General features: G+C 56.0%; 2 protein-coding genes across 2 annotated transcripts in view; one reads left to right on the forward strand and one right to left on the reverse strand.

Moving 5' to 3' along the window:
* Window positions 1-21,005, forward strand: part of Adgra2 (adhesion G protein-coupled receptor A2) — a 34,204-nt gene extending 13,199 nt beyond the window's left edge. The window contains exons 3-19 of the mRNA XM_003462885.5: window positions 9,124-9,195; window positions 9,454-9,525; window positions 9,668-9,739; window positions 9,913-10,076; window positions 10,429-10,642; window positions 11,239-11,403; window positions 11,961-12,159; window positions 12,572-12,721; window positions 12,829-12,990; window positions 13,646-13,870; window positions 14,011-14,227; window positions 16,154-16,353; window positions 16,858-16,985; window positions 17,234-17,357; window positions 17,792-17,937; window positions 18,328-18,417; window positions 18,615-21,005. Coding sequence (XP_003462933.1) covers window positions 9,124-9,195; window positions 9,454-9,525; window positions 9,668-9,739; window positions 9,913-10,076; window positions 10,429-10,642; window positions 11,239-11,403; window positions 11,961-12,159; window positions 12,572-12,721; window positions 12,829-12,990; window positions 13,646-13,870; window positions 14,011-14,227; window positions 16,154-16,353; window positions 16,858-16,985; window positions 17,234-17,357; window positions 17,792-17,937; window positions 18,328-18,417; window positions 18,615-19,803 — 3,589 coding nt within the window. The 3' untranslated portion in view covers window positions 19,804-21,005. The remainder of the gene's footprint in view (window positions 1-9,123; window positions 9,196-9,453; window positions 9,526-9,667; window positions 9,740-9,912; window positions 10,077-10,428; window positions 10,643-11,238; window positions 11,404-11,960; window positions 12,160-12,571; window positions 12,722-12,828; window positions 12,991-13,645; window positions 13,871-14,010; window positions 14,228-16,153; window positions 16,354-16,857; window positions 16,986-17,233; window positions 17,358-17,791; window positions 17,938-18,327; window positions 18,418-18,614) is intronic.
* Window positions 20,996-25,611, reverse strand: Brf2 (BRF2 RNA polymerase III transcription initiation factor subunit). The gene is made up of 4 exons (XM_003462884.5): window positions 25,322-25,611; window positions 24,622-24,681; window positions 23,067-23,388; window positions 20,996-22,210 (listed from the first exon to the last, which is right to left on the reverse strand). The coding sequence occupies exons 1-4, from the start codon at window positions 25,473-25,475 to the stop codon at window positions 21,487-21,489; spliced, it is 1,260 nt and encodes a 419-aa protein (XP_003462932.1). The 5' UTR covers window positions 25,476-25,611; the 3' UTR covers window positions 20,996-21,486.
* Window positions 25,612-27,127: the final 1,516 nt, after the last annotated feature.

Raw genomic sequence — 27,127 nt, forward strand, 5'->3', positions numbered from 1 at the left:
GCGGGGCCTCATTAACGCGCCCTAACGAGCGGCGGCGGGAGCGCTGCGCCTTTAGCTGCCGCCTCTTCGCCGCGGGGCGCGCAGCGGGAACGGCCGCGGGGGGCTAATACGGCCCAAGCCTCTGTTGTCTTTCTGGGAAAACAAATCAACAAACAAAGCCTGGAGCGGGCGCGGTGATCCTGGCCGACGCCCCTCCCCCGCTCCGCTGCTGTCGGGCCGGGCTGTCTGCGGGGTCCTCGGGTCCCACCCGGGCCCCTCTCTCCAGCCCTCGAGGCGGGGAGGTGCGGAGGTCGCCGCGGGTCCGGCGGAGGTGGGTTGGTGGGAGACAGAGATCAACACAGAGGATCAAAGTGTTTGCAAGGGTGCAGGACCCCGGGGAGGGGGCAAGGCACCCAGCCAGGCACCCGAGGGGCTCTGCCTGCGAACTCCCAGTTCCACGGCTCCCGGATCAACGGCCCGCACCGAGGCTCCAACTCAGAAGAGGCCGGCTCACCTCCCCTGGAGCCTGGCTCCTGCCTCTCCCCACTCGCTGAGCCCCTGGCTCCCTGCGATCCCCCCTGGCTCCCTGCGATCCCCCCTGCCCGGCTGCGCCAACTCCTCTCCGGGGCTCTCGACCCCTCCCGTGCCCTAAGGCGCTACCGGAGACGTCACTGGAGCTGTTCCACCGTTCCCCAGTGGAGGGAGAAGCCTCTGCCCAAGTCTCTGGGCCCCACGTGGGAACGGGCAGGCGGTGTCAGGGGGTCTCGTAGATGGGGGTGACGCGAACACATAGCTCAGCCCAGGGCCTCTCCGGACTCTGCCGCGCACAGAGCCAGCGGCCCACAAGAAGCGAGGGCAGCCCCGACACAGCAGTGACGTAGGGCGCAGGGCTCTCCACGGGGGCCTGGGTCCCCAGAGTGCACATTGAGGGCCTGGAAACCGAATGCTGCCCGTGGCCTTCTAGGGGGTGGTGGCCCTCCTGCCTTTCCCCTGCCCCGGCAGGCAGGTTGCCAGCAGCACTGTGCCTTCTCTGCCTCGTGAGCGCCGCTCTCGGCTCTTCTCCGCGCTGCCCTGCCCTCATCAGTCTCTGCCTCTTTGACTCTGTATTTCCTGAGGAAGGCAACAATATGGGTCTCTCCTTCCAGCTGGTGCAAAGGCACTGAATCCACACTGGGCTGGAGGGAGGCCCCACGGCAGGTGTCTTGAAGGCATGGAAGGGACCAGGAACAGGACAGAGACACAGAGATGGCATCTGGGTCAGCGCAGAGCCCAGGCTGTGGGAGGAATATGGGCATGAGAAAAGGCACCACAGCTAGGCACAGTGCACACCTGTAATCCCAGGTCCCAAGGCAGAGGGAGGAGGATGGCCGGTTTAATCCATCCTGGGCATGGTGAGACCCTGTCTCAAAATAAATTTTTTTCAAAATTTTAAAAACGCTGAAGCTCACTGGTAAAGCGTATCTCATTTTGATCTCTAGTACTGAAAAAAAAAATATTCTGCACCTACCTGGCTATGAATCATTGCATTCGTTCCTTTTCAGATGGCTGCAGAGCCCCTCCCTATGCCAGGCTCCCCTGCTGGCGCCTAAGGATGAACACAGCGGAGGGAGGGAGAGCCTCCCCGATACTCACCTTCTCCTGCAGCCCCAGGAGGTGGCAAAGCCATGCGTCATGTGTGGGGAGACAGATGCACAGAAAAAACAAAGCAGGGCTGGGGTGGGAAGCAAGGGGAGCAGGTTCTGATCTATGTGGTGAGAGGCAGGAAGGACTGATCAGGCCAGAAGGGATGGAGGAGAGAGGAAACTGCACTCAGCTCCAGCATGGACCATGTAGAGAACAACTTCCCAAAGCCTAGAGTGCAGAGTGCTGGGAAGGCCAAGTGAGGACACAGGAGGACAGGGCAGACTTGAGTCCCAGCCACCCTGGAGTTTGTGTTGTGCAGGAAGATTGCTTGAGCTCAAGAATTTGAGGCCAGGGGCTGGGGATTTAGCTCAGTGGCATAAATGCCTGCCTGGCAAGTGCAAGGTCCTGAGGACAATTCCAGTACCAAAAAAAAGAGTTTGAAGCCAACGTGGGCCAGAGAGCCTATCTCAAAGAAGAGACAAAGGAGGGAAGGAGACAAGGAAGAAAAGAAGACAGGGAGGGAAGGAAAGAGGATCAAGAAAGGAGGGAGGAAAGGGAAGAAAGGTTCTAGTATGACTCGGGAGTAGAATGGAGTCCAGAGCCCATCAGCCGGAAGGTCAGGCAGGACTTGATGCTTCCACCTCAAGGTAGAGTTTCTTCTCCAGGAAGACTCAGTTTTCCCTCCTGAGGCCTTCTTTGGTTGGATAAGATCCACTCATGTTGTTAAGGGTCATCTTTCCCTTAAATCAACTGATGATGATAGATATTTCTGCATCTACAAAACCTCCCCAGCAGCATCTAGAACAGTATGCTTTGCTTTGCTTTGTGTTTTGAGTCTGGGCCTTGTGGTGTTACCCAGACTGGCTTCGAACTCCTGAGCTCCCTGTGATCCTCTTGCTTCACTCTCTGAAAGTGGCAGGGACTGCCCAGATGGACTAGCGCTGGAGTCAAGATCAAATCAGTAATAAGACAAACTGTCAGACCACTGCCGGGTGGGGAGGGGGCCCGAAATGAGATACAACCTGCACCCCACTCCTGCGGAGGCCAAGTCCCTGGGTCAGGTCGAGGGGGCCTGGGAAACTTCCGCATGGTATGCGGACGACTCTCATGCTCAGGGGCTGGGAGACTGTGGGGCAGATGACCCCGAGACTGTGGGCCTATTCATCTCGGACGTGACGCACGGGCTGGCATGGGCTGGGCCCAGGACACAGTGAGTCCTCTGTCCAGCTGGACTCAGCTGTCTCCACTGGGCACTGAGGCCAGGGCAACTTAATGCCGCACTGTCTGTGAGCAGCTCGTGGGAGGCTGCGATCAGACCGAGGAGAGAATGGCAGGTCCGGTCGCTCCTCCTGAGAGCCCGGCCTTTGAACATGGGTTGTGTCAGTCGTGTGTAGGGGGTCTCCTTGCTGGCCAGTGGTAGGGAGGAGATCTGCTGCCTACTGTCTGTTGTGCTGTGTTGTGCTTTTTGTGATGCTGGGGGTTGAACCCAGGGCCTTGGCTGAGTCGCTGAGTTATCCGGGCTGAGTGTGAACTTGTGATCCTTCGGCCTCTGCCTCCCAGGTATGCTCCACCATGCTTGGCCACGATGTCTATTTTGCAGTGCAGGGCCAGGACTGAGGATTCAAGTAGGTAGCAGGTGACGCCTGTGTGAGTGTGGATAGGGAGGACAGGGGAAGGGAGACAGTGCTGCAGAGTAGAGATGTGTCTGGAGGGTCTCTAGCAAGCTGGCAGAGGAGCCAGGGGACCACCTTTACCAGAGATCCCAAAACAGGGCCAGCGGGGGCAGCTCTTGGCCGGCACCATGGGCATGTGGAGGAGCCCAGACTTCATGAGGTCTTTGTCCTGCCATCCCTCAACCTGGCCTAGCTTGTGTCATCCAGGGCTGTGTAGAAAGCCTGGGACTGAGGCCAGCTTTTGCTCCTCACCTTGGGGTGCTCACCTGGAAAGCAGGGCTGGGCTGCCTCTCAGACAGGCTGTTCTCTGCCTGGGGGATCTCCCCGGATAGCACAGCATGCACCTTCAGTAAAGGGCTTCCCCTTCCCCACTGCAGAAGCCTCTGTGGGCTAGACCGCCCTGGCAGCCCCACACTGGCTGGGCAAGAAATTCTGGTGTCTTTTCCTTGGCCAGGCTGAGGATGGAACCCAGCACCCCCCACTTGCTGAGCAAGTGTACTCCCACCCAGCCAGGGCCCGCGGAATCATGAGTGCACCCAAGGGCAGGTGGCTCACTCCTTGCTCTTCTGTCCAGACCCTCCACCACGCAGGCAGCAGGCCACCAGACTCTTCAGGGGGCTCTGAGGGTGTCCTGTCACAGTATGAGGGCCCTACCACAGACCAGGGAGGCCACAGAGAGGCGCATCAGATTTCAGGTCTGTGTGGATGTGGCCAGGCCAGCTGAGGCTCAGCTCTCTGAGCCTGGAGGACGGGTCTGGGAGGGGCCTGCTCAAACCCTGGATGATTTGTCATTGCCTAATGAGATTAATGAGCCCTGGGGCTGGTATGCAGCAGTGCTGGGCGCTCATTAGAAGCAGATGCTCATGGGAACGAGGAGTTGGGGCTGGAGGAGTTGGGGCTGGAGCGGCAGCCCCCCTTCACGTGCCAGGTGGTTTCCATTAATCTGGGGGCTGGGCCGGCCAGGAGGCCTGGAGCTCTGTCCTGCCACACTAGGAACGAGTATGCTGCGAAGGGAAGCGGAGGGCGGGGACAGGGGACAGCCCTCGCCCTCCTGCTTGCCATGGTGGCTCCTGTACCCAGCACAGCGTATATGCTAAATAAAACCTGTGCAGGGAGATCTCAGAGACTGAAGGGCCTGGGAGATGGGGTGTGGGAGGGCGCTGGGCCTCGGTGGGGTCTTTGGCACTCTAGAACCTCTCCTCCTGCTCCCCCAGCAGCCTCCATACCTGAAAGGGTGCCCTGGCCCTCATCAGAGCCTGTCTCCCTTTCTAATCAACCCTGGAAGTCTTGTAGGGCCCAGGGCAAGCTGCTGTCGGCTCCAAGCCTATATTTTGGTTTTCAAACCCACAAGCAGGGAGGTCTGTGGGGGCTGAGGGGGCCCGAGTGGTGCCATCCTACCCTGCCTGGCCGTGGAGACACAGGCACACGCGTTGTCACACCTGCTCTCGCGCTCTTAACAGCTATAAGAAGATCTAATTTATGCACCATCAAATCCACCCATTTAAAGCCCACAGTCCATTGATTTTAGTGCATTTTACAGAACTGTGTGATCATCACCATGATCTAATTTTAGAACTTTTCATCATCCACCAGGGAACCGTGACTAATTAGCCATCACTCCCCGTCCTCCGCCCCTCCTGCCCGGCCCTGGGTAGCCACTCATCTACTTTCCGCCTCTGTACATTTGCTTATTATGGCCATGCCACAGGAATGGAGTCATGGACTATGTAATCTTTTATTACTGGTGTCTCTTACCCAGTGTAACATCTTCCAGGTTAATCCACATCTTAGTGTGTACCAGAGCTTTGTGCTTTGTGGTGGCAATAATGTTCCATTGGATGAATATACTACTTGCCTATCTCTTCATCAGGGGCTGAGCTTCTGGGACCGTCACTGACGGCCTCAGCCTACCCTGCATGTGTGGGTTGCTTTGCTCTCTTGGGTGTGAACCTAGGAAATGGAATTGCTGGGTTTTATGTTAATTAACTCTAAATGCTGTGTTGTTTTCCAAAGTGGCCGTGCTATTTTTTTTTTTTTTTTTTTTTTTTTTTGTCTTTTTCCTTTTTATCGGTACCAGGGATCGAACTCACAACTGCCTGCTTGCAAGGCAGGTGCTTATGCCGCTGAGCTAAACCTCCAGCCCCTGAGTGACTGTACTATTTTACACTCTTACCAATAATAGTTAGAGTTCCACTTTTTTAATGTCCTCACTAGCACCTGATATTGTCTGTATTTTAAAAATATATATATATTTTTTGAGACAAGATCTCACTATATAGTCTAGGCTGACCTTGAACTTGCTATGTAACCCAGGCCGTCTGTGAACTCACAATCCTTCCCCTCAGCCTCCTAAATTCTGGGTTTTCAGGTGTGTGCCACCATACCCAGGTCTTGTCTGTCTTTTTTAAAATTATAGTCATCTTTGTAATACAAAGTGGTGGGGAATCTTTGTGATTCTTATTTGAAGTTCCTTTATGATTAATGACGTCAAACATCTTTTGGGAGGTTTATTGGCCGTTAACGGGAGTTGGGGTCTTGATATGTTGTACAGTCTGGTTTCAAAGTCCTGGGCTCCAGAAGTTTGTTAGCCTCAGCCTCCGCATAGTTGCGCCTCTGTAGACTTCGTTGGAGAAATGAGATATTCAAATAATTTACCCATTTTTTCAGCTAGATTGTCATCATCAAGTTGTAGAATTGCAAATACATACATATATATATATATATATATATATATATATATATTTCCCCTTTGGAGACGGGTTTTGCTGTATAGTTCAGGGTGATCTTGAGTTTGCTGTATAGCTCAGGCTGGTCTGGAACTCACAATGATTCTCTTGCCTCAGCCTCCCAAGTGCTGGAATTACAGGCATGCACCACCCTGCTCAGCTGATTTTCTTTCTTTTTAAAAAAGTTATGTTTATTAGTTTGCAGTACATAATGAGTACATTCATCATAAGGAGTTGATACATGCATGATTTTACTTCGTGGAAGGTGGCCTTTAAGATACAAAAGTTTATTTTATGGTACTAGGGATTGAACCCAGGACCTTCACACAGAACTACATTCTCCAGCCCTTTTAAAATAAATAAATAAATAAATTTATTTATTTATTTTACTGGGAATTGAACTCATGATTGCCAGGTTGGTGCTTATGCCACTGAGCTAAATCCCTAGCCCCTAAAATTTATTTTGAAACAGGATCTTTGTTTTGTTTTTTGATTTTGAGACAAAGTCTCTCTAGGTAGCCTAGGCTGGCATCAAACTGGGTGATCCTCCTGCCTCAGCCTCTGGCATGCTGGCATTACAGGGGTGCACCACCACAGCTGGTTTAAAATTCTTACATCCAACTCACCAACTTTGTCTCTTATTGCTGTGTTCACGCTCACTCTTACATACTCAGGACAGAATGTGCAGTTGCTCCCAGGAACCCTCCTCACTTCCACCTGGGGGTCCCTGTCTGCCTTGGTGCTGTGGCATAGCTTGAGGAGTGGGGTTTGTGCCTGTGGTCAGAGGTAGGACATGCAGTCCCCGGGTGGATAGCTGGGGAGAGGGAGGCTTGATGCACCGAATCTCTACCAGGTTCCAGGAACAGATTCCGCAGAAGCAAATCTGTGTCCTTGGTGCCTCCTAACAGGGTATCAGCCAGGCGTGGTGGTGCACACTTGTAATCCAGCTCTGTGGGAGGCTGAGGCAGGAAGACTGAAAGTTTGACCTAGACTGGGCAATCTAAAGACTTGGCCGAGACCTGTGTCAAAATACAAAATACAAGGCCTGGAGATACTGCTCAACGTGAAGGTTCATTTGAGAGAGAGACAGACAGAGAGAGAGAGAGAGAGAGAGAGAGAGAGAGAGAGAGAGAGAGAGACAGAGACAGAGAGAGACAGAGACAAAGAGAGAGAAGGGGATCAGCTTAAATAATCCAGGCAAGTGTTGTTAACCTGGGTTCCACGTGCCCATGAACCCCTGCATGCTGTCGAGTTTAGCCCATTTTTCTAGGACAGGAGTCCATGATCTTATTCAGGTGCTAAGCAAGAGGGCCTCGGAACCACCAGTCAGTAGCACCTTGCAGACCCAAAGTGTCCAAGTTCTGTAGCTGAATTGCTTCCTGTCCAGGGGGTGTGAGGCCCGAGCTGCTTACCTGACTGAGACACCAGGAGGTGTCACCTACCAGTGGCCCATGAGGCTGTCAGAACTCAGCCTGGGGAGCTGGACCCCGGGGGAAGAATGGCCTTCACCCCTCTCCTAGAGGCCCCAGAGCCAGCGAAGAAAATAGAGGGCAGGGAGAGGCCCTGGGCCTAAGGCCACCTGGCTCCCATCTGCAGTGCATCAGGGGGCAGGTGGGTGGGGCTCGCCAAGGGGCTGGGAGGAAATGAGAATAAACACAGTGCTGGAGTGGGAAGGAGCAGGAGGCGGCAGCCCCAGCCCCTTGGCAGCCCATGAAGGGAAGTGACACCATGAGGAATGTGTTTCCCACTGCTGTCCCTGAGCGGGGGTGGGCAGGCAGAGCCCTGAGAATGGCCAGACCCCTCTAGGGGCCTAGGGTGCGGGGTGCATCCCTATGAGGGGCGTGCAGGGAGGGTGGGGGCTGACAGCAAAGGGGTGCGAGTTGAAGGGCAACGCCCCCAGCAGGCAGTTGTCCTGGGACCTGCATGCGCCCAGCGCTGGGAGCACCTTGTGCCTCTTTTCCTCCTTAAGCAGATCTGGGGCGCCACATGGAGGCCAGCCAAGCCCTGGCTGTGGGAAGGGCTGAGCAGGTTACCTGGGCCACCTCCTGTCTCCCTTAACCCCCTCCTGCTTATATCCAGAGCTGTCCCCAGACTTTATCTGCAGAGCCCAGACCCCTCACCTCTGTCAACTCCTAACCAACCTATGTTCTTGCTGTGGGCCCTCTAAGGTAGGGAACATTCCAGGAGTCATCCACAATCACCTTTGGCCCCTGATCTCCCAGGCCCTGGGATGGGAGCGAGGATGCTGGGACGCAGGCAGGCAGGGTCACTGGAGCAGCAAGGCCTGGGAAGTGCTCTGTGAGCCTCAGGCTGGTCTGGTGTCCTGTGAATTGGTGGGTGTGGACCCCAGCCCTCTAGGCAGCTCTCTCCCTGGGTGTGACTGGCATGGAGAATGGGCTGAGGGAAAGAAGACGGTGGTCCAGCATCCGTCTTAGTCTCTGTGGGTCCCACCAGCCGTCCCCAGGCTTGCTGGGACAGGTGCAGGTGCCACGGGTCCCCAGAGGGTGGAGCCACCTGCAGCCTGACAGAGTTGCACTCTGGCCTCAACAGAACACAAGGTCATCCTGGGGATCCTGCCATCCCTGTCCCAGGCAGGGTGGGGTTTGGTCCCAGCCTCCTCCTGTCCTGCCCAAGCCAACTTCTGTGGCAGAGACAGAACGGAGGACCTGAGCCAGGCCTGTTAGCCCAGGGCGCTCCTGCAGACAAGAGGCAACCCTGCCCTGAAGTGTGGACTGGGCAGAGGCCATCAATTCTCTACCTGCTGCCTCCTGTGTCCTCTCACCCATGGAGAGAGCCACAGGGACACAGTCACTGTCACATTCACAGAAGACTCAGCAGCTGCACTGGGGTTCCTGGGCAGCTCAGAAGTGGAGCACTGGTGGGACACAGTGGCTGCCTGTGTCCCTGCATGTGGTGCTCTGTCCACCCTTTGTGGCCCCCACCCTCCTCCTCTGAGGGCTCCCTACCCCATCTCTTGGTGCCTACATCTGACATTTTCTGGCTCAGCCCCATTGATGATGGTCAGAGAGGCTGGGGAGACCTAGAGGGGTGCAATACAAGGGGGTGTCCTGCTGGGACAAGACAGGGCAATGCCTGCGGCTGAGTTTTCCCTGCCTCTACAGGGACCTGAGGAACAACGTGATCAGCGTGGTGCAGCCCGGAGCCTTCCTGGGCCTGGGGGAACTGAAGCGCTTGTGAGTGACATGACTGCCCCCAACCTCCCTGGTCCTCTAAACCCCGGAGAAAGTCCTGGGTCCTGTGAGCCTCTCTTCATCACCACCCACACCCCTCAGGCCTGTTTCTCAGCACTCCAGCCCCTGCTGGGCTCACTGAGTGCACTGGATCCCCACCCTCTCTGAACACATGCATGCCCCAGGTGCACATGCTTGGCTCTCATGAACAGACCATGTGCCACCATGGCGCCCGAGTATTGAGTGTGCGTTTGTCTCTAGAGATCTCTCAAACAACCGGATTGGCTGCCTCACTTCTGACACCTTCCGAGGCCTCCCCAGGCTTGTCAGGCTGTGAGTGAAGGGGCAAAGGGAGGGAAGGAGGCAGGCGGCACCAGATCCCTCAGTCCCCACCTTCCCTCTGCCCACCCTCCCCTCCCCTGATCCAGGATGGCCCTGAATCCAGCTCCCTGCACCCCCTCCCCGCCCCCTGCAGGAACATATCTGGAAACATCTTCTCCAGCCTGCAACCTGGGGTCTTTGATGAGCTGTCAGCCTTGAAGGTTGTGTGAGTATCTTCTCCTGCCCAGGAGGCAGCCATGGCAGCCCGCTGAGCAGGCAGCATGAGGTGCCTCCAGGAGGGGGTGCTCACTTGTCCACACCAGCCTTCCTGGCCCTGCTGACCTCAGTCATACCCTGGTCCTGCTGCTCTGCTCTCTGACCCATCTGCCCACCCCACAGGGACTTTGGCACTGAGTTCCTGACCTGTGACTGCCATCTGGGCTGGCTGCTGCCCTGGGCCCGGAATCACTCCCTGCAGCTGTCTGAGCGCACGCTGTGTGCCTATCCCGGTGCCCTGCATGGCCGGACTCTGGGCAGCCTGCAGGAGAATCAGCTCCGCTGCGGTGAGCCAGCCCCGGCCCTGTCCTCAGTGCAGCCTGCATGCTGCGGGGCCGTGGTGGATGCATCTTCCTCCTTCCCGCTGTCCACAGCATAGCCCCGCATCTACCTCTCTAGGCTTCTCTCAGGGCTGCCTGTGCTGTCATGTCTCCATCTGGTTGCATCCTCTTGGGATAACACGTGGGTTTAAAAGGACCTCCCTTCTGCACCCCAAATATGCCCGCTACTGTCGTTTGCTGTCACCTCCAGAGACTTTCTCTTGACCCCTTTCCTTATTTTCCTGCCCATCAAGCCCAGGGGAGCCCTTTTGTGTGCAGGCATGTAGTTCAGACCTTACCATGTCTCCACTCCTCGCAGAGGGGGCCCTGGAGCTGCACACCCACCACCTCATCCCCTCCCTGCGCCAAGTGGTGTTCCAGGGCGACCGGCTACCCTTCCAGTGCTCAGCCAGCTATCTGGGCAACGACACCCACATCCGCTGGTACCACAATCGGGCCCCAGTGGAGGGAGATGAGCAGGCAGGCATCCTCCTGGCCGAGAGCCTCATCCATGACTGTACCTTCATCACCAGGTAGGGGCCGGGCAGCCCCTTCTCTGCCCACATCATGGGGTGGGGTGGCCACTCATGTATGGACCACCTGCCGAAGAGTTATGCCCAGACATGCGTTTGGGAGTGAGTGGGTGTGTCTGTGTCTTCATGCAGATCTAAGATTCAGCCCTAAGTGGCCTGAAAAGAGCTTGGGAATTTAAAAAGTGACCATTCTTTAGTGTTTCACAATATGTATAATGGCTCTCGTCCTCATTATAAGGCTTAATCTCTAGAGTAGGTCTGTGGGGAATTTGCCTGATGTGGTGGTGTGTGTCTGTAAATGCAGCACTCTGGGTGGTAGTTAGCAAAAATAAACACACACTGGGGATGCAGCTCAGTGCAAAGGCCCTGGTGAATTTCCAGGACCAAAAAAATAAGTGTATAAATGAATACAGGGAAATCGAAACTCAGGAAGGACGATTGGAGTGAGAGGAGCGTATGCCTTGTCCTTGGCGCACTGAAAGACATGGCCCGCCGGACCTGGGCACCCATGGGGGGACTGGCTGCAGGCTTGGAGGGTGGGGGCAGGCGGGGCCACGAGAGCCTCACCCAGCTGGCGCCCGCCCGCCTGCCCGCAGCGAGCTGACCCTGTCTCACATCGGCGTGTGGGCCTCAGGCGAGTGGGAATGCTCCGTGTCCACGATCCAGGGCAATGCCAGCAAGAAGGTGGAGATCGTGGTGCTGGAGACCTCTGCCTCCTACTGCCCTGCCGAGCGCGTAGCCAACAACCGAGGCGATTTCAGGTTCGCACAGCTCTGCTCTCGAGGGGGCAATCCAAGACCTGAGTGCCCCTGCCCCACACCCACTGTCATCCCTGAGTGTGCCAGGGAGCAGAGGCTCCACTGTCCCCTTGTTACAGAGCCATCCCTGTGGATATGGCTACTACTTGGTAGAGAGGTTTCTCTTACACGAAGAGTTTGCAAAGGTCTCCCAGACACTGTGTTTCTATTGGCCCATGCACAGGACACCATCACATTTCAATATCTCAACAGCCCTCCCTGGAAGCAGGGCAGGTATGGGCGACCCAACTGTGCAGCTTAGAACAGGAGCCCCGAGAGAGCCGGGGACTTCTAGCCCCAAAGCTAAGTGGCAGCATTCAGGTTCAAACTACGAAGTCTCAGCTGTGGCCAGGACACACAGTCACCTGGGACCATGTTGTCAGAGCACAGAGTTAGCAAGCAGAAACCAGAACCCCTTGGGCACACTCTGGCATCCCCTCCTCCAGGGCCAGGGTCTGGCCTCAGTTAAGGGTAGGCGGGAGGGGTGGTCCTGAGTAGCACTTTCCTGCCTCTGCCCCCAGGTGGCCTCGAACTCTGGCTGGCATCACAGCCTACCAGCCCTGCCTACAGTATCCCTTTACCTCAGTGCCCCTGAGTGGAGGCGCCCCAGGCACCCGAGCCTCCCGCCGCTGTGACCGGGCTGGCCGCTGGGAGCCGGGGGACTACTCCCACTGCCTGTACACCAACGACATCACCAGGGTGCTGTATACTTTCGTGCTGGTGAGCCTTCGAGTGGAGGCAGGGGGTGGGGAGTGTGGTGGCCCGAAGGGGAGGGGAGCGCAGCCCCCAGGGGCCCACAAAGTGGGCTGTGAGCCCAACTTCTCCACTGGTGCTGTCCCTTACCTTCCTTCCCCTGGGTTCAGAGCCACCAAGGCCACTGTAGAGGAGTGGACCAGGGCTCCACCCCACTCCCGTCTACCCCCATCACATCAAGACATGGTCCTCTTGTCCTTGGTGCTGGAAATGAGTGACTTCAGTCTCATCACCTGCCATGCTCACTTGATGACCAGTGGCCCAGGCCCTTTCTGCAACCACGGTGGCCCTAGGAGAGGGGTCTCAGGGGCTCTCAGGGATAGAAGGAAGGACAAGATGAGACACAGGATGCCCCTCTTTCTTCTTCCAATGCCCTCAGATGCCCATCAATGCTTCGAACGCGCTGACCCTGGCCCATCAGCTGCGCGTGTACACGGCCGAGGCAGCCAGCTTCTCAGACATGATGGATGTCGTCTACGTGGCTCAGATGATCCAGAAATTTTTGGGTTATGTTGACCAAATCAAAGAGGTGTGATTTTGTTCTCTGAGGCCCCTGGAAAGCACCCTGAGCCATGGGCTTCGCCCCTGGGTCTCAGACCCCCTCCTGCCCTCTGACCACGCTACTTCCTGCCCCAGTTGGTGGAGGTGATGGTGGACATGGCCAGCAACCTGATGCTGGTGGACGAGCACCTGCTGTGGCTGGCCCAGCGCGAGGACAAGGCCTGCAGTGGCATTTTGGGTGCCCTGGAGCGCATTGGGGGATCTGTCCTCAGCCCCCATGCCCAGCACATCTCTGTGGTAATGTGGGTCAGCATGGGGGAGGGCCAGCCCTTCCCCTCCACTGTGCCCCCAAGGACAGTGAGCAGAGTCTGAGGTGTCAGGGGCGGGCCAGAGGGCAGACCCAGGCTGCTGAGGCAGAGGGCTGACCTGATGGCAACAAACAGGAACCAGAGGAACTGAGGAATGGGAGGGAGCCTGGTCCCTTGTGACAGTAAGAAGGGATGGCCATGCAGGAGGCAGTGACATTTCCAGCTGGGTAGGGTTGTTAACCAGTTAATGACCATGGCAGAGCTGCTTCTACATGCAAGATACTGTGCTGGGCACATTGGGAGGTGCCACGGTTAGATGTGGATACTACTCTACAACCAAGTTGAGGCAGAGAGTGGTGATGCTGGCCTATATGTAACCCCAGCCCCCTGGAGGCTGAGACAAGAGGATTTTGAGTTTGAGGCAATCCTGGGCTACATGAAAAAAAAAAAAAAAAAGAGGTGAGCAATACAGGAGATGAGAACATTGATAAGGGCACAGTGCCACAGCAGGAAGGAGAAAGTCCTTGCCCCCCCCCCCAGTATAGTAAGGCAGCCTGTGCTTTGAAGATTCAAAGACCAAAGGGTGGCAGGCACCACCTGAGCAGCTCTGCACAGTGCCAAAAACTGCCTGATCTCTGTCCTAGAACTCTAGGAACGTGGCGCTGGAGGCCTACCTCGTCAAGCCCCACAGCTACGTGGGTCTGACCTGTACAGCCTTCCAGAGACAAGAGCTAGGGGTGGCTGGGCCCCACCTGGGCGGCCCCGGCCACAACACCCTGCCTGAGCCTGAGCCCCTGGCTGACCAGCACCTCCGCTTCCGTTGCACCACCGGGAGACCCAATGTTTCTCTGTCATCCTTCCACATCAAGGTGGGCGTGGGGGCCTGGGGGGCAGGCATCTGGCAGGGGTGAGCTGGGGGTGCAGTCGGGGAATATGTGGAGGAGGTGGAGTGGGAAGACCCCCGAGCCCAAAGGTGGAGTGTCTCTGAGGAGCTCCTTTGTCCCCCCAGAACAGCGTGGCCCTGGCCGCCATCCAGCTGCCCCCCAGCCTCTTCTCATCCCTTCCGGCTTCCTTGACTCCCTTGGGCCCCCCAGACTGCACCCTGCAACTGCTGGTCTTTCGAAATGGTCGCCTCTTCCGCAGCCACGGCAACACCTCCCGGTCTGGAACTGCCCGGCCTGGCAAGTGGCGTGGAGTGGCCACCCCGGTCATCTTTGCAGGCACCAGTAAGGGACTGAACACCCCCTCCCCACCCTGTCTGCCTGCAACCCCTTCCCTGGCGGGAGCAGCTGAGAATGGAGGGTCTCTCATTAGTGCCTAGTGAAAACAGGCTCCAGCTGACTCCAGCCTTTACCAGGGCTGCAAGCACAAACTCCAGCATGCTCCACTCGCGTCCGTCTTGCTGTGCCACACTCTGCCCGCAGGGGACACTACCCCTTGCCTGCCACACGCGGCTTCCAGCTGGCAGTGTCCTGCCTGCCACGTCTCCCTGAGCGGGTTGCGGCTGGATAACACCCAGGGCCTCCTTAGGCAGAGGCTGAGGAGGCTGCTGCCCAACAGCCCTGGTGAGAAGTGCCCTCAAAGATAGTGACCCTGGCAGTCCCCGAAGGTGGGACTGAGCAGTAAGTCTTGCACATGGCCAGGATTCCCAGAGACACAAAGGATGCAGGGACCAGGGCAGAAGGGACAAAGTGACTAGAGACAGGGTGGGGAGGGAACCGTGCGAGACAGCCTTGCTCAGGTGTGGCACAGGAGCAGAGGGACACACTGGCAGCGCCCTCTCCATTAGCAGCTCCTCACAGCAGCTTCCGGGCCAGTGGCTCCTGTGTGCCTTTTCCCGGGCTGACTTTGCCTCTCCTCTGCCCTCTGTACCTCAGCCTTGTCTTTTGGGCTCATCGTTAGTTCATTGCTCACACTGACACCAGGTTTATGTAAAACAGGCCAGGCTCATCACAGAGGCTCATCCAGAGCCACAGCACTGCGTTCCCAGCCTGGTGTGGCGGCACATGCCTGGCATCCTGGCATTCTTGAAGGCTGAAGCAGGAGGGTTGAAATTTAGCTTGAGCAACTTGGTAATTTAGGGAGCCTCCATCTCAAAGAAAAAAAAGGGGTTCTGGATTTAGTCCCCTATACCACCAGACAGATAAGACAGATGACAGGTGATAGATGGCTCTGCCTTCCCCTGTATGCCATCTCTACATGATGAACTCTGTGCTCTTCTCCCAGCCAGGTGTGGCTGTCACTCTCAGGGTCTCCTGTCCATCCCCCTCTGGCTGGGAAGGCCCCCTGAGCCTCACATGCTAGGCTGCATGGGGTTGGGTCACGCCTTCACCATGTACAGCCAACCACATCCTTGAGGACTGCACCCTTCAGCAGGGAACAGACCCTGGAAGTGAGCAATAGCACCAGGCATCCAGTGTGCATAGTTACAAGGGATGACAGAGCCCTACAGGGCTCCAGAAGGCCTTCCCTGAAAACCAAGCTTGCAGAGATCTGAAAGACCTGGCCCCCCAGGGAAGTACTATCAGTGTCAGCTGCTGGTGGGAATGCAGGTTTAGGGACCTGTGCAGCCCATGTGCCAGGCACCTTCCACTCACAGCTGTGCTGGAGCTTGTCTCTTCCTTGTCCTCCTGGGCCACCCTGCCAGCCCCTCTCGGGCATCCTTCTGACACCTGCCTTCACCTGGCCTTCTGCTCCCTTCACGTTAGCTGCTTGCTCCCTGTCCCCAGGTGCCCTTCAGATTCTGTCTTTTTGGAGGAGCATGATGTCCACTCCTTGGGCATCTACAGTGGCACTCTACACAAGCCACATCCCCTCTTACTAATGTTTTATTTTGAGAGAGAATGTTACTTAAGTTACCCAGGCTGGGCTCAAATTTAGAATCCTCCTGCCTCAGTGGTCAGACACGAACCTCCACAGTCAGCTAGCACTTCTTTATTTCTGCTTCTCCTGTCGAGTCTCCCCATTAGACTGTGGCTCATACTTGGCATCCACCTCTTGTCTCTGAGCCCTGCCCAGAGCTCCACCCCAAAGGTGTCTTGTAAGCTCTGACCACTGCCACAGCTGCCCTGAGCGCACCCACACCACTCCAGCACACAAGCCAGCCTCCTGCACAGCCTTTTGGGTGCACACACACTTCCCTCTCCCTGTAGGTGGCTGCGGCGTGGGGAACCTGACCGAGCCAGTGGCTGTGTCGCTTCGACACTGGGCCGAGGGGGCTGATCCCACGGCAGCCTGGTGGAGCCAGGAGGGGTCTGGGGGCTGGAGCTCGGAAGGCTGCCAACTGCGCTCCAGCCAGCCCAACGTCAGCTCCCTGCACTGCCAGCACCTGGGCAGCGTGGCTGTGCTCATGGTGGGTATGCTGGGGCAGGGCGGGCATGGCCGTGTGGGGTGGTGGTGTAGGGGACTCCAATCACGGGTGACAGCTTGCTGAGCCTGGTGCCAGTGCAGGCTCCTAGGATATGGCCTGTGGCCTTCCCACCACAGAGATGGGCAGTCTTGTGTCTCCCCTCTGTAGAGCTGGACCTGAAACCCCTGGCCTCTTCCTACCACCCCCCCCGCCCCGCCAACGCCGTACTCCTCAGAACCAAGCTTCTCCAAGGGGAGAACTAACCTGGGCGCATTCTCGTCCCCTCCCTTACCACATCTGTCCCCTACTTGCCCAGAGCTGCTCACTCCTTCTGGGTTTTGTAGGCTGGGGATCCTAAAAGTTCCGGGAAGGGCAGGATGCTGGGAGGGGAGGCTATTGGTGTCTCCCCTGGCCGACTCCTGCATGGCCAGCAGTGCCTGGAAAGAGGGAAACAGATCTGGGAGATGGGCAGGTTTGGCTCAGCCTTTTTTCCTTCCTCCTCCTCAGGAGCTGAGTGCCTTCCCCAAGGAGCCGGGGGGCTCTGGGGCCGGGCTGCACCCTGTCGTGTACCCCTGCACGGCCCTGCTGCTGCTCTGCCTGCTCTCTACCATCATTACCTACATCCTCAACCGCAGGTGAGAGCTGCGGAAGGGGCAGGCGGGCGCCACCCAGGCCTGGCAGTGCCCGACTTGGGCAGGTCCACTGACCTGCTGCAGCTCTTGCCAGCACTGTGTTGGAGGGTTCTGGGGCTGGAACCCAAACATACACACGGGCACACGTGCAGACGTCTGCCTTCCCCTTCCGTGCTCCCAGTGGCTGCAAGACCCCACGGGCCTGACCCTGGGCTGGGCAGCCCATTAATGAAAGATTCTCTCCGGGAAAGCTCCATCCACGTGTCCCAGAAGGGGTGGCACATGCTGCTGAACCTATGCTTCCACGTGGCCATGACCTCTGCCGTCTTTGCAGGAGGCATTATGCTCACCAACTACCAGATGGTCTGCCAGGCAGTAAGTGGGTGTGGGCCTGGGAGCTCTGAGCTGAGCAGTGGCGGTGTGGGCATAGATGAGGGACATGCTGATGGAGAAGAGAGGCTCCTGGGAACAGGCCCATCTCCCCTGTTCCCTCTGCCAGCCTTGGAGGGTGACATGAGTGCAGCGGCCCGGAGTGCAGGGGTGGTGGGAACCAGGCCAGAGGAGGTAGGAGACAGGGCTTCAGAGTCCAGAGGGGATAGGGCAATGTCAGGGACTGGCCACTCAGCAGCAGCAGCTTCCTGAGAACCCGTGGGGTGGGGGGGAGGCGTGGGGGGAGGTGAGAGGACCATGGCAAGGACAGAGCCTGAGGGGTATCTGGTCACCTGGGAGGAAGGGCAGGCTGGCGGGCTGAGGCTGCGGGGTTGGCCCAGCCAGCTGCCCCGACCCCAGCCTCTGCACCCTGACCACAGGTGGGCATCACTCTGCACTACTCTTCACTGTCCACACTGCTCTGGATGGGGGTGAAGGCACGAGTCCTGCACAAGGAGCTCACCTGGAGGGTGCCCCCTCCACAAGAAGGTGACCCTCTGCCACCTGCTCCCCAGCCCATGCTCCGGTAAGATTTCACCTCTGTGAGTGCAGGGCCAAAGGACTCAGAAGCAGGGGAAGCAGCTTCCCAGGGTGCAGGCAGGGAGGCTCCATGTCTCAGCAGAGGCCTTGCCTTTACACTGAGGTTACCCTGATCTCTGAGAGCAGTTCTGGCTTTTGTCCTTTAGGACTGTCTCGGCCAAGGCCAAACCTGTTTCCCAGGCCTGCTTGGTAGGGGCCTTGCATCCCTGGCATAAAACAAAAAAAATCCCCAAACAAAACAATGGCAACAATGAAACACCAATAAGCAACCTGGGAGAAATGTAAAGGGGACAGAGGGTGGGGTGGCAGAGACCCCAGTGGTGGCTCCTGTTCTTCCAGCCCCATCTCCCTGACGTCAAACTCTGCTTCCCTCTAGATTCTATCTGATTGCTGGAGGGATCCCGCTCATAATCTGTGGCATCACAGCTGCGGTCAACATCCACAACTACCAGGACCACAGTCCCTAGTGAGCGCCTCTCCCTGCTGCCCATCACCCCTGCCTGCCAGACCCACCCACCTGGCATCGCCCCAACCAGCCCTGACCCCCACCCTGCATGGGACCAAGCCAGGACAGCCTGCCACTCCCCAGATCCTGCTTCCCTCTCTCCCTCCCCGGCCAGGCCCGATGCCTCCTTCCTCACCCTCTGCCTCTGTCTCCCCTAGCTGCTGGCTGGTGTGGCGTCCCAGCCTCGGGGCCTTTTACATCCCCGTGGCTTTGATTCTGCTGATCACCTGGATCTACTTCCTGTGTGCAGGACTGCACTTACGTGGTCCGCTGGCAAAGAGCTCGAAGGGCAGCGGCAGCAGGATCTCCCTAGAGCCAGGGGAGGAGCCGAGGGCTTCCACCAGGCTCAGGAGCAGCGGTGCCCTCCTGAGTGACTCAGGTTCCCTGCTGCCAACTGGGAGCACAGGGGTGGCGACCCTGGGGTCCCCTGAGGACAGGGACGGCCTCTATTCCCCGGGGGTCCAGCTGGGGGCGCTGATGACCACGCACTTCCTGTACCTGGCCATGTGGGCCTGCGGGGCCCTGGCTGTGTCGCAGCGCTGGCTGCCCCGGGTGGTGTGTAGCTGTCTCTACGGAGTGGCAGCCTCGGCCCTGGGCCTCTTCGTCTTCACGCATCACTGTGCCAGGCGCCGGGACGTGAGGGCTTCCTGGCGCGGGTGCTGCCCCCCGGCCTCGCCCGCGGCTCCCCACTCCCCGACCCGCGCGGTGCCCACCTCTCTCGAGGATGGCGCCTTCGTGGTGGTTGAGGGGCCAGCGTCCCTCCAGTCCTCCCCGGGCGGCAGCAGCGGGCCTTGCAAGCTCACCAACCTGCAGCTGGCCCAGAGTCAGGGGTGCGAGGTGGGGATGGCCCGAGGGGAGGGGGACCCGGAGTTCACGGGTCCCCGTGCGGGTCTGGCTCCGCGCCACCCCAACAACTTGCACCACGGGCGCCGCGCGCACCGGAGCCGGACCAAGACGCCCCGTGCAGGGGAAGCGGCGGGCAGGAGCCGGCTGAGGGCAGTGCGCGCGGGCGCGGTGTCCGGGGCGCCGGAGCTGCCTTCCAGCGAGAGCAGCAGCCTGCGCTGCAGCCCGAGTGATGGCCACCCGCCTGAGGGCGAGGCCACGCTCACGCCATCTGAGGGCAGCGACACCAGTGCCGCGCCGCATTCCGAGGCCGGGCAGCCCAGCCAGCGCCGCTGCGACCTCAGGGGCAGTGGCTCGCTGGAGAAGGAGGGCAAGCGGCGCTCGTACCCACTCAACGCCGCCAGCCTGAACGGCGTGCCCAAGGGCGGCAGGTGCGACGAGGGCACAGAGGCGGGCGGCGGCTGCATGAAGAGCGGCCTCTGGAAGAGCGAGACCACCGTCTAGGGCGCCCACAGCCCAGCCGTTACTGAGCTCTGGCAGTCAGCGGGCGGGGCTGCCGGAGGCCGGGAAGCTGTCTGCCTCACGCTCGCCTGGAGGGAAACGCGCGACACGCTTCCATCTAGCTGAGGCCAGGTTAAGCCCTGGCCAGGCAGGCCACAAGCCTGAATGGGGCGCACAGTGCCACCCGGGGAGATGATGGGAGCTGGGACCCCGCAGCCCTCTCCTGACTGCCAGGCCCAGGCGGCACTCCCTGCGCTGCTCTGCCAGTTAACTGTAAGCGGGGACACGGGCGGTGAGGGGCAGCTGTGCGGAGCCAGGCCTGGAGGAGCCAGACAGGCGGGGATGACATGCAGTGTGAGGCCACCCCATTTCCATGACTACCCAAGCAGGCCTTTGAGGCAGCATCCCAGAAGACACCCGGGCGCCCACCTGCAAAGCTGACCGCCAGGTGGCCACTGACTGGGGGAGGCCTAGGCGCCCACACTTGGATTGGGTGGGAACACGTGAACTGCGCCCTGCTGACGGCTGCCCTTGGCGTCCGGGTAGTGTTTGGAGAAGGCTTCTGCGCAGTTACAAAGCCGTCTCCGCTCCCACGCGGAGGTGAGGGAAGAACACCTCCTAGCCTCTGTGAGGCCACAGGGAAGAAGCACCCCAGTACTGCAGTCTCTAACTCCACGTAGGGAGCTACTGGCCAAGAGGTCAGAAGAGCTTCCTGACTCGCAGAAGCCTGAGCCAAGCCCGCGGCTCTCGGGTCTGTGCCTTCGCTACCTTGAACACCAGCACCCTACCTTTCCCAGCCTGAACCGCAAACACTAGCCTCACCCCAGGACCAAATGCAAGTGTGGGGAGCCCTGGGCCCCCTCAGTCTTCATGTCGCCCTGGCCTAATCGCCACGTGGAAAGGGCACAGGGAGGGGACACTTAGGCTCCTCATGATAGGTCCTGTTATTTATGCTTGCTGCACAGACAATATTAGGGGGGGAAAGCTTTGTATTACTCTTCCACACACGCTGGCTGCTGTTTACGTACCTGCCAATGCCTTAGCACTGGAGAGCTTTTTGCAATACGCTGGGGAGAGGGAGGGAGGGAATGAAAAGTGCCAAAGAAAACATGTATTTAAGAGCTCGGGTTTTATACAATAGAATGTTTCTAGCAGATGTCTCTTGTTTTAATATATTAAAATATTGCAAAGCCCATTGAGCTATAGCCGTAGTCCACCCACGGTCCTTTTATTAATGAGGTAGAGGGTCTCATGACACCATGCACACACGGCACACAGGTGCCCACCAGTACCCGGAATCCACAGGCCCAGTTTCCCAGCACCTGGCCTCTGTGGGTAATAGCACTGCAAATGCCAGTAGCTCCACGAACAGTAGGAAACCCCAGCAAGCCTGCAGAATCAATAGCAGTGTGTTCAATTCAGACCCAGGGAAGAGGGAGTCCAGCCATTCCCCCAAGTTTTAAGGAGTCGTCAGCCTAGAGGGCAAATGCATGCAGCCTGCTGTCCTGCAGCCACCACATAGCCCCTGCCCCACCCGCGGCCACCTACTCATCCTCCCGACTCAGATCTCTCCAGGGCCACAAGTCTGACTGCCTGCTGCAGCCCTCTTGGCTCCTTCAAAGGAGAAAGACGATTTCCAGGTGCTTACGTGACTTATTTCCTGGGACCGCTATCACGGAGGAGGCTTCAGGGAGGGTTGGGAACACTCACAGCAGCCTGACTAGCAGCTTGGGCTCTCTGAAAGTCCCTAACTTCCTGCGGGGTGCGCAGATACTGCTCTATTTCACTATCAGAGATGTTCTCATCTCCAGTGACTGTGGAGATGGGGGGTGTGGGGCAGCTCCGCTTTGGGGGTTTCAACATACAGGGTGGGAGCAGCAGTGCAGGGCTGGCTGGCCGCTTCCCCGGGAGTGAACCCGAGGTGCTGCCTCCCACCTCCTCTTTTCTCTGTCTTTGTCGCTGCCTCTGCTGCTCCTTTTCCTGGGTCTCCATTCCTGCTGATCCATCCTGAAAGGCCATGCGCACCAGCATGTGGCGGTGCTGGAGAAGGTCACCGATGTGCTTCACCACGGACCGTTTGTCAAGTTTCAGGACCTGCAGCCAGGCCAGCTGCTCAGCCATCCGAAGCAACACCGCCACCAGCTCCTGAAGCCGGGAGGCTGCAGGGTAGGGCAGAGTCACATTGGCCATTTTACAAAACCGGGCCAGGGAGCAAGTCAGCCGACCTGCAGGCTGCAGAGACTGCCATGCCAGGAAAGCAGCTGCAGTGATGACAGGCAAGGGGTGCCGCCCGGTGACCAGCCACGTCTCACTGGCCAGTTCTACCAGCTGCAAGGTTCGAGACAGCATCTTGTCTTTGTCTTCCACGTATTTGGCTGGCACGGATGGAGAGGCCTGAAACAGTCTGAAGCTGAAACAATAAAAACAAGGGTCAGGTCTTCATGGTGGGGCTGATCCACCAAAGTGACAAAAACAGTCCACTCAAAAAAGGGACACTCTTCTGCCCTCAGACCCGCTGGGCAGCAAATTCAGAGAGGTCACACAGTTCAGGGGAAGGGCACTAACATCAGCCGAGCACCTCCCCGCTTGCCACTAGTCTTGGTGCTTCCCACTATTCTCATTTAACCTTCTGAAAAGTCTTCGCTGTTCCATGCACTCACACCTGGTCACCCAGCTAGGAAAGAAGCAAGGTTCAGCAGTTACTTTTCTTTTGCTTTTGGCTGGGGATTGAAGCCAGGCCCTCACTCATGCTAGACCCTCTCTCTGTAACCTATCTCCGAACACCAGGCTATTTGCATCACTGCCTTTGCCTTCTACTATGTTTGTTAGGAAAAACAAAAAAGTACACAACTACTTTAAAAAAAAAAAAAAAAAAGACTCAGCTTTTAGCCCCAGTTCTGCTTTATCTACTGTCCCTTCAGCTCCTTTACGGATGATTCCATAAGGCGGAGCCTCTGCTCCACAATGCGCTACCCCAGAAAGCGCCCTTCTTAAAACATGTGACTTGAGTCAGCAGCCCTATGACAAGGCCAGTAACTACTTTTCTCAAACTGTTAGGTTGTTATGAAAGGAATGAGATTTGAAAATTAAGTGTTTTAGAAATGTACAACAGTATTAACCTTACTAGTAGCAGGCATAAGATACAGAGACTAGATTTTTCTCCCATATTGTTTTAAATGAGCTCTGGTCAAAAAAAAAAAAAAGACCCAGGCAAAATGATTCAGATGCATCCTGTCCCATCCCAGCATCCCCCAAGAGACAGATACCTGCCACAGTAAGTCTTCACCAAGTCAGCCAAGCACAGAGATGGCACATCCAGCCCCAGGAGCTTCACTATCTGCATGTAGGTGCCAGAGAACACATCCAGGTCCGCATACAACAGGGTGCAGATGGTTCCCATGGTTAGGGGCCAGTTATGCTGCCGGCAGGTGATTAAAACACAGCATCCCACCAACACCTCCTTCTTCTGCAGCCTTGCTGTTCGGATGCCGGGGTGCCGGTAAGCCTGCTGGTAGTAGGTGATCGCAGTCTCCTCGAATGTTGCTGGCAACTGCAGGACTCGACAGAGATCTCTCACTCGGCGGAGACCTAGGAAAACCCACAGCAAAAGAGAAGAGGAATTGGAGGAAACAGTGCACAATCTAGGATGATCTGCTATGACTTAATTTAGTTCTGCTAAATGTCACAGATACCAGAGGCACAAATAAGGTACCTGGTTTATACTGACAGGAGAACATTTGTGTGTGTGTGTGGGGGGGGGATCGGTTCTTTGTTTTGTTTTTTTGTAGTGCTGGCACTCAAACCTAGGGCTTCCTCAATCCTGAAGCCGAAATTTTATCCAAGTTCCTCTCAAACACGCAAGAGCGAAATGCACACTGAATGGCTACTACTCAGAACCATCACCAACCTTGATTTTCATCACCAACCTTGATTTTTTTTTTCAAACCCATTTTATTTCAAGGACAAAAAGGAAAAAAAAATCTTAAAATTTCAAAACATATCAATCAGGGGTAACAATGTTACATACAATGCACATTGTCATCCCCAAATCATACACCCAGAGCACAAGACAACTGATTCAATTGTCTGAACAATACGGAAACAAATCTTTCTTTAGCAAACTCAGAGAAATCAGTACATAACTATTTTTTATATACATCTATATATTTACACACACATATACATGTTACTTTCAGCTTCTCCCACTAGTGAGGTAACACAATGTTTACACAAGTATCTTATTTATTTCACTAATAAGTATGATCTCCATTTTATTCTTTGTTATGGCTGAGTGGTGCTCCACTGTATAAAAATACCACATCTTTTTTATCCATCCCTCAGTTGATGGGCATTTAGGTTGTTTCCAAGATCTGGCTATTACCAACTGTGCTGCTAAAAAACATCACTGTGGTATGATGTTTTTAATTCTTTTGAGAAGATACACAAAGGGGAATAGCTGGGTTGAATGGGACCTCTAATCTTTATTTTTTGAGGAATCTCCACACTGATTTCCACAGTGATTGCACCGTTCTGCATTCATACCAACAGTGGAGAAGGGTTCCTTTTTCCCCATAACCCCTCCAGAATTTGTTATTGCTTGCTTCGTGATAATAGCCATTCATTCTAGGGTAAGGTGAAATCTCAGTGTTGTTTTAATTTGCACCTCTTGAATGACCAGTGACCCAATTGTGATTTCTAATTGATAATTTCTTCTACTCTCCATTACACTATTAACGCTGCAGACAAGAAAATTCAAAGACAGGCTCAACTATCAGGATAATTTTCTTTAAAACCACTGTGTCAGAAAAGCATGATTCTCACCTCGTTGCTGGCTGCGACTAACTTGTTCATTTTCCCCAGTGCTTCGAGAATACGTTATTTCTGTAAGACAATGAACAACAAATGGCAGGCTTAGCTCCTATTCATCAGAACCCTGCCTTCCCACCACAGGAGGCCAGGGAGCAGAATTCCCGAACACTGTCTATTCTCGGTCCCATAGCCAGTCCTGGTCCAACCACAAGAAAAGGCCAGTCTAGATTTCTACCTCCCCAAGGAGAATCAAATACACGGAGCTCAAGGTACATTAGTCCTGTACTTAAAGCAGTTCCAAGCATTCCAAAGTTTCAGTCCTTTTCCCTGTGCATTCAATCTCGGTAATTTTCTTGGCTACAGATTTTGAAGGCTGTCCTGATCAGAGACTTGGAAAGCAAAGAAAAAAAAAAAGAGTTTTTGTTGTTTTGCCGGTTGGTGCTCCTCTGGGATAACTGCATGTGCTGTTTTCATAAAGAATTCACCCACAGCCTTTCAACAGTAACCAAAAAAGATTCCTGCTTCTTTTATTCAACATTTATGAGAGCCTCTGCGTACGCTACATGCCGCGCTAAAAGGCAGGCGAGCGGCAGCCCCTGACCGCGTTCCCTCCGTCCACAGTTAAGCGAGTGGGGGACAAAGAAAGCGGGGGTAAGAAGGGGGACCTGAGGCCCACCGCTCCGCCGCGCCAGGCCCTCGCCAAGGACGGTACCTCGGAGGTTGCTCTCCTCGCTGAAGGTAGTGGTGAGGACGCCCTCGGTGACCACGCAGCCGCAGTCGGAGCACACCAGCTGGCTCTGCGAATAGTGCGAGTCCTCCACCAGCTCCGCGGAGCCGCAGTCGGGGCAACGGCCCGCGCCCGGCATCCTACACTGCACAGCGCCCCAGCAGCTCCACCCTGGCCCTGTGCTCAGAGCCACCGTGCGCACCCCGGGGGACTTTTATAACAGCTACACCTTCGCCTCCCGGTCGGCTCCAATTAGCCAGCAGCGGCTCGCCCCGCCCCGCAGCTCGCGCAACTTCCTGCCTGTGTTCGGCGCACTCGGGTAGAAACACGAGCTGGCGAAAGAGGTTCCTGCCTTGAACTGCGTCTCAGGTGCTTTGCTACCTATAGTTTGAAGTGGCCACACTGGCGGGTTAAATCTGGATAAATTGTCGATTTACGTCATTGCAGACTAGAAATTGTTAACCATACCTGAACAATCCTTTCTTCTTTTGTTCTTTTTCTTTCTTTCCTTCTGTCTTCTTTCTCTCCCTCCCAACCCCATTCTTCACTCCCTTCCTTCCTCCCTTCTCCCTTCCTTCCCCTCCTTCTCTTCGTTTCTTCCTTCTTCTCTCCATCCCCCTTTCTCCCTCTTTTCCCTCCTCCCTTTCCTTCCTTTTTCATTTCCTCTCTTCCCGTGCTTCCTTCCTTCCTTTTTCATTTCCTTACTAGGTATTGAACTCAGCTCAGCTAGCTACAACCACAGGCTGGGTCTGCCCTTGGAATTCTCCTGCCTCAGCCTCCCAGACTCCTGGGATTACAGGCCTGCACCACAAAGGCCAAGCCTACCCTCTTGGAAACATGGAAATACAGGTTCTGCCTTTCTCTTTAGAGATGAATGTTGATTTGGGCCTTAGCAAAAAAAAAAAAAAAAAAAAAAAAAAATTGTTGATTTAATAGTGTATCAGACAGTAAGAAAATGTGTTCTGTTTTCTACAGCTGCTTCCCCTAGCAAGTTGCTTTCCTCTCTTTTAAGTCTTTTTCCCCCCTTGACTATAAAATAAGGGAGTTGAGTTCAAATCCAGAACGGTAACCTGAGATGATTTCAGAAACCCAGCAAGGAATGTCTAGCCGACTTTGGGAGAGTAATGTGGATTGGTGCAGCTGTTGGCAGGCTGAAAGATGCCAGCAGATTCGGATGTGGTAACCCCTGAGCTTTAGCCAGAGGTGGTAGGACACACATGACCCCAGCACTCTGGAAGCTCAGACAGAGAATCACAAGTTCAAGCCCAACCAATTTAGCAACTTACCTCTGACAGAATCACACAGGTGGAGAGGTCTGCAACACGCAGGGGATATGAAGTCCATGTAACTTGGTTCCCTCATAGGACTTCCCACAAGTCAGATGATCCCCAACATCCCAGAAGAGAGAAGTTCCAGGCAAGGGGTCAGTGTTCCCACTGCAAGCCGATTCAGTGGTGGGGATAAGGTACATCACCACTAGCCAAGGAAAACAGGCATCCCCAGGAAATCTGAACAGCCAGCACAGAGGCAGACACCTGTAGTCCCAGCCTGTCAAAACACTGAGACAGAAAGATCACAAGTTGAAGATGAGCCTGTGCAACCTCATGAGACTCTGACAAAAAAAAAGTAAAAACAAATTGTCTGGAGATGTAGCTCAGTCATAGAGCATTCCTGGGCTCAGTTAGGTGTTGGGGGAAATGAGTCCATTGTCTTAGCCCTGTTGTAGAAGGGGACTTTGACATTTCAAGTTCCTGTCTCCATAACTTCCTCACCAGTGTGAGGAATGGGATG

The sequence above is a fragment of the Cavia porcellus genome, unplaced genomic scaffold, assembly GCF_034190915.1.
Source record: "Cavia porcellus strain 051 isolate PalLab524CR breed Dunkin Hartley unplaced genomic scaffold, mCavPor4.1 scaffold_29, whole genome shotgun sequence".
In the NCBI taxonomy this organism is placed as follows: Eukaryota; Metazoa; Chordata; class Mammalia; order Rodentia; family Caviidae; genus Cavia; species Cavia porcellus.

What these genes read in the sequence shown, in the direction of transcription:
- Brf2 (XM_003462884.5), bottom strand. Translation starts at nt 25,475, where the DNA reads ATGCCGGGCGCGGGCCGTTGCCCCGACTGCGGCTCCGCGGAGCTGGTG. An exon ending in CGAGGAGAGCAACCTCCGAG is followed by an intron (nt 24,682 to 25,321) that starts GTACCGTCCTTG and finishes ATTGTCTTACAG; the next exon opens with AAATAACGTATTCTCGAAGC. An exon ending in TAGTCGCAGCCAGCAACGAG is followed by an intron (nt 23,389 to 24,621) that starts GTGAGAATCATG and finishes GGGTTTTCCTAG; the next exon opens with GTCTCCGCCGAGTGAGAGAT.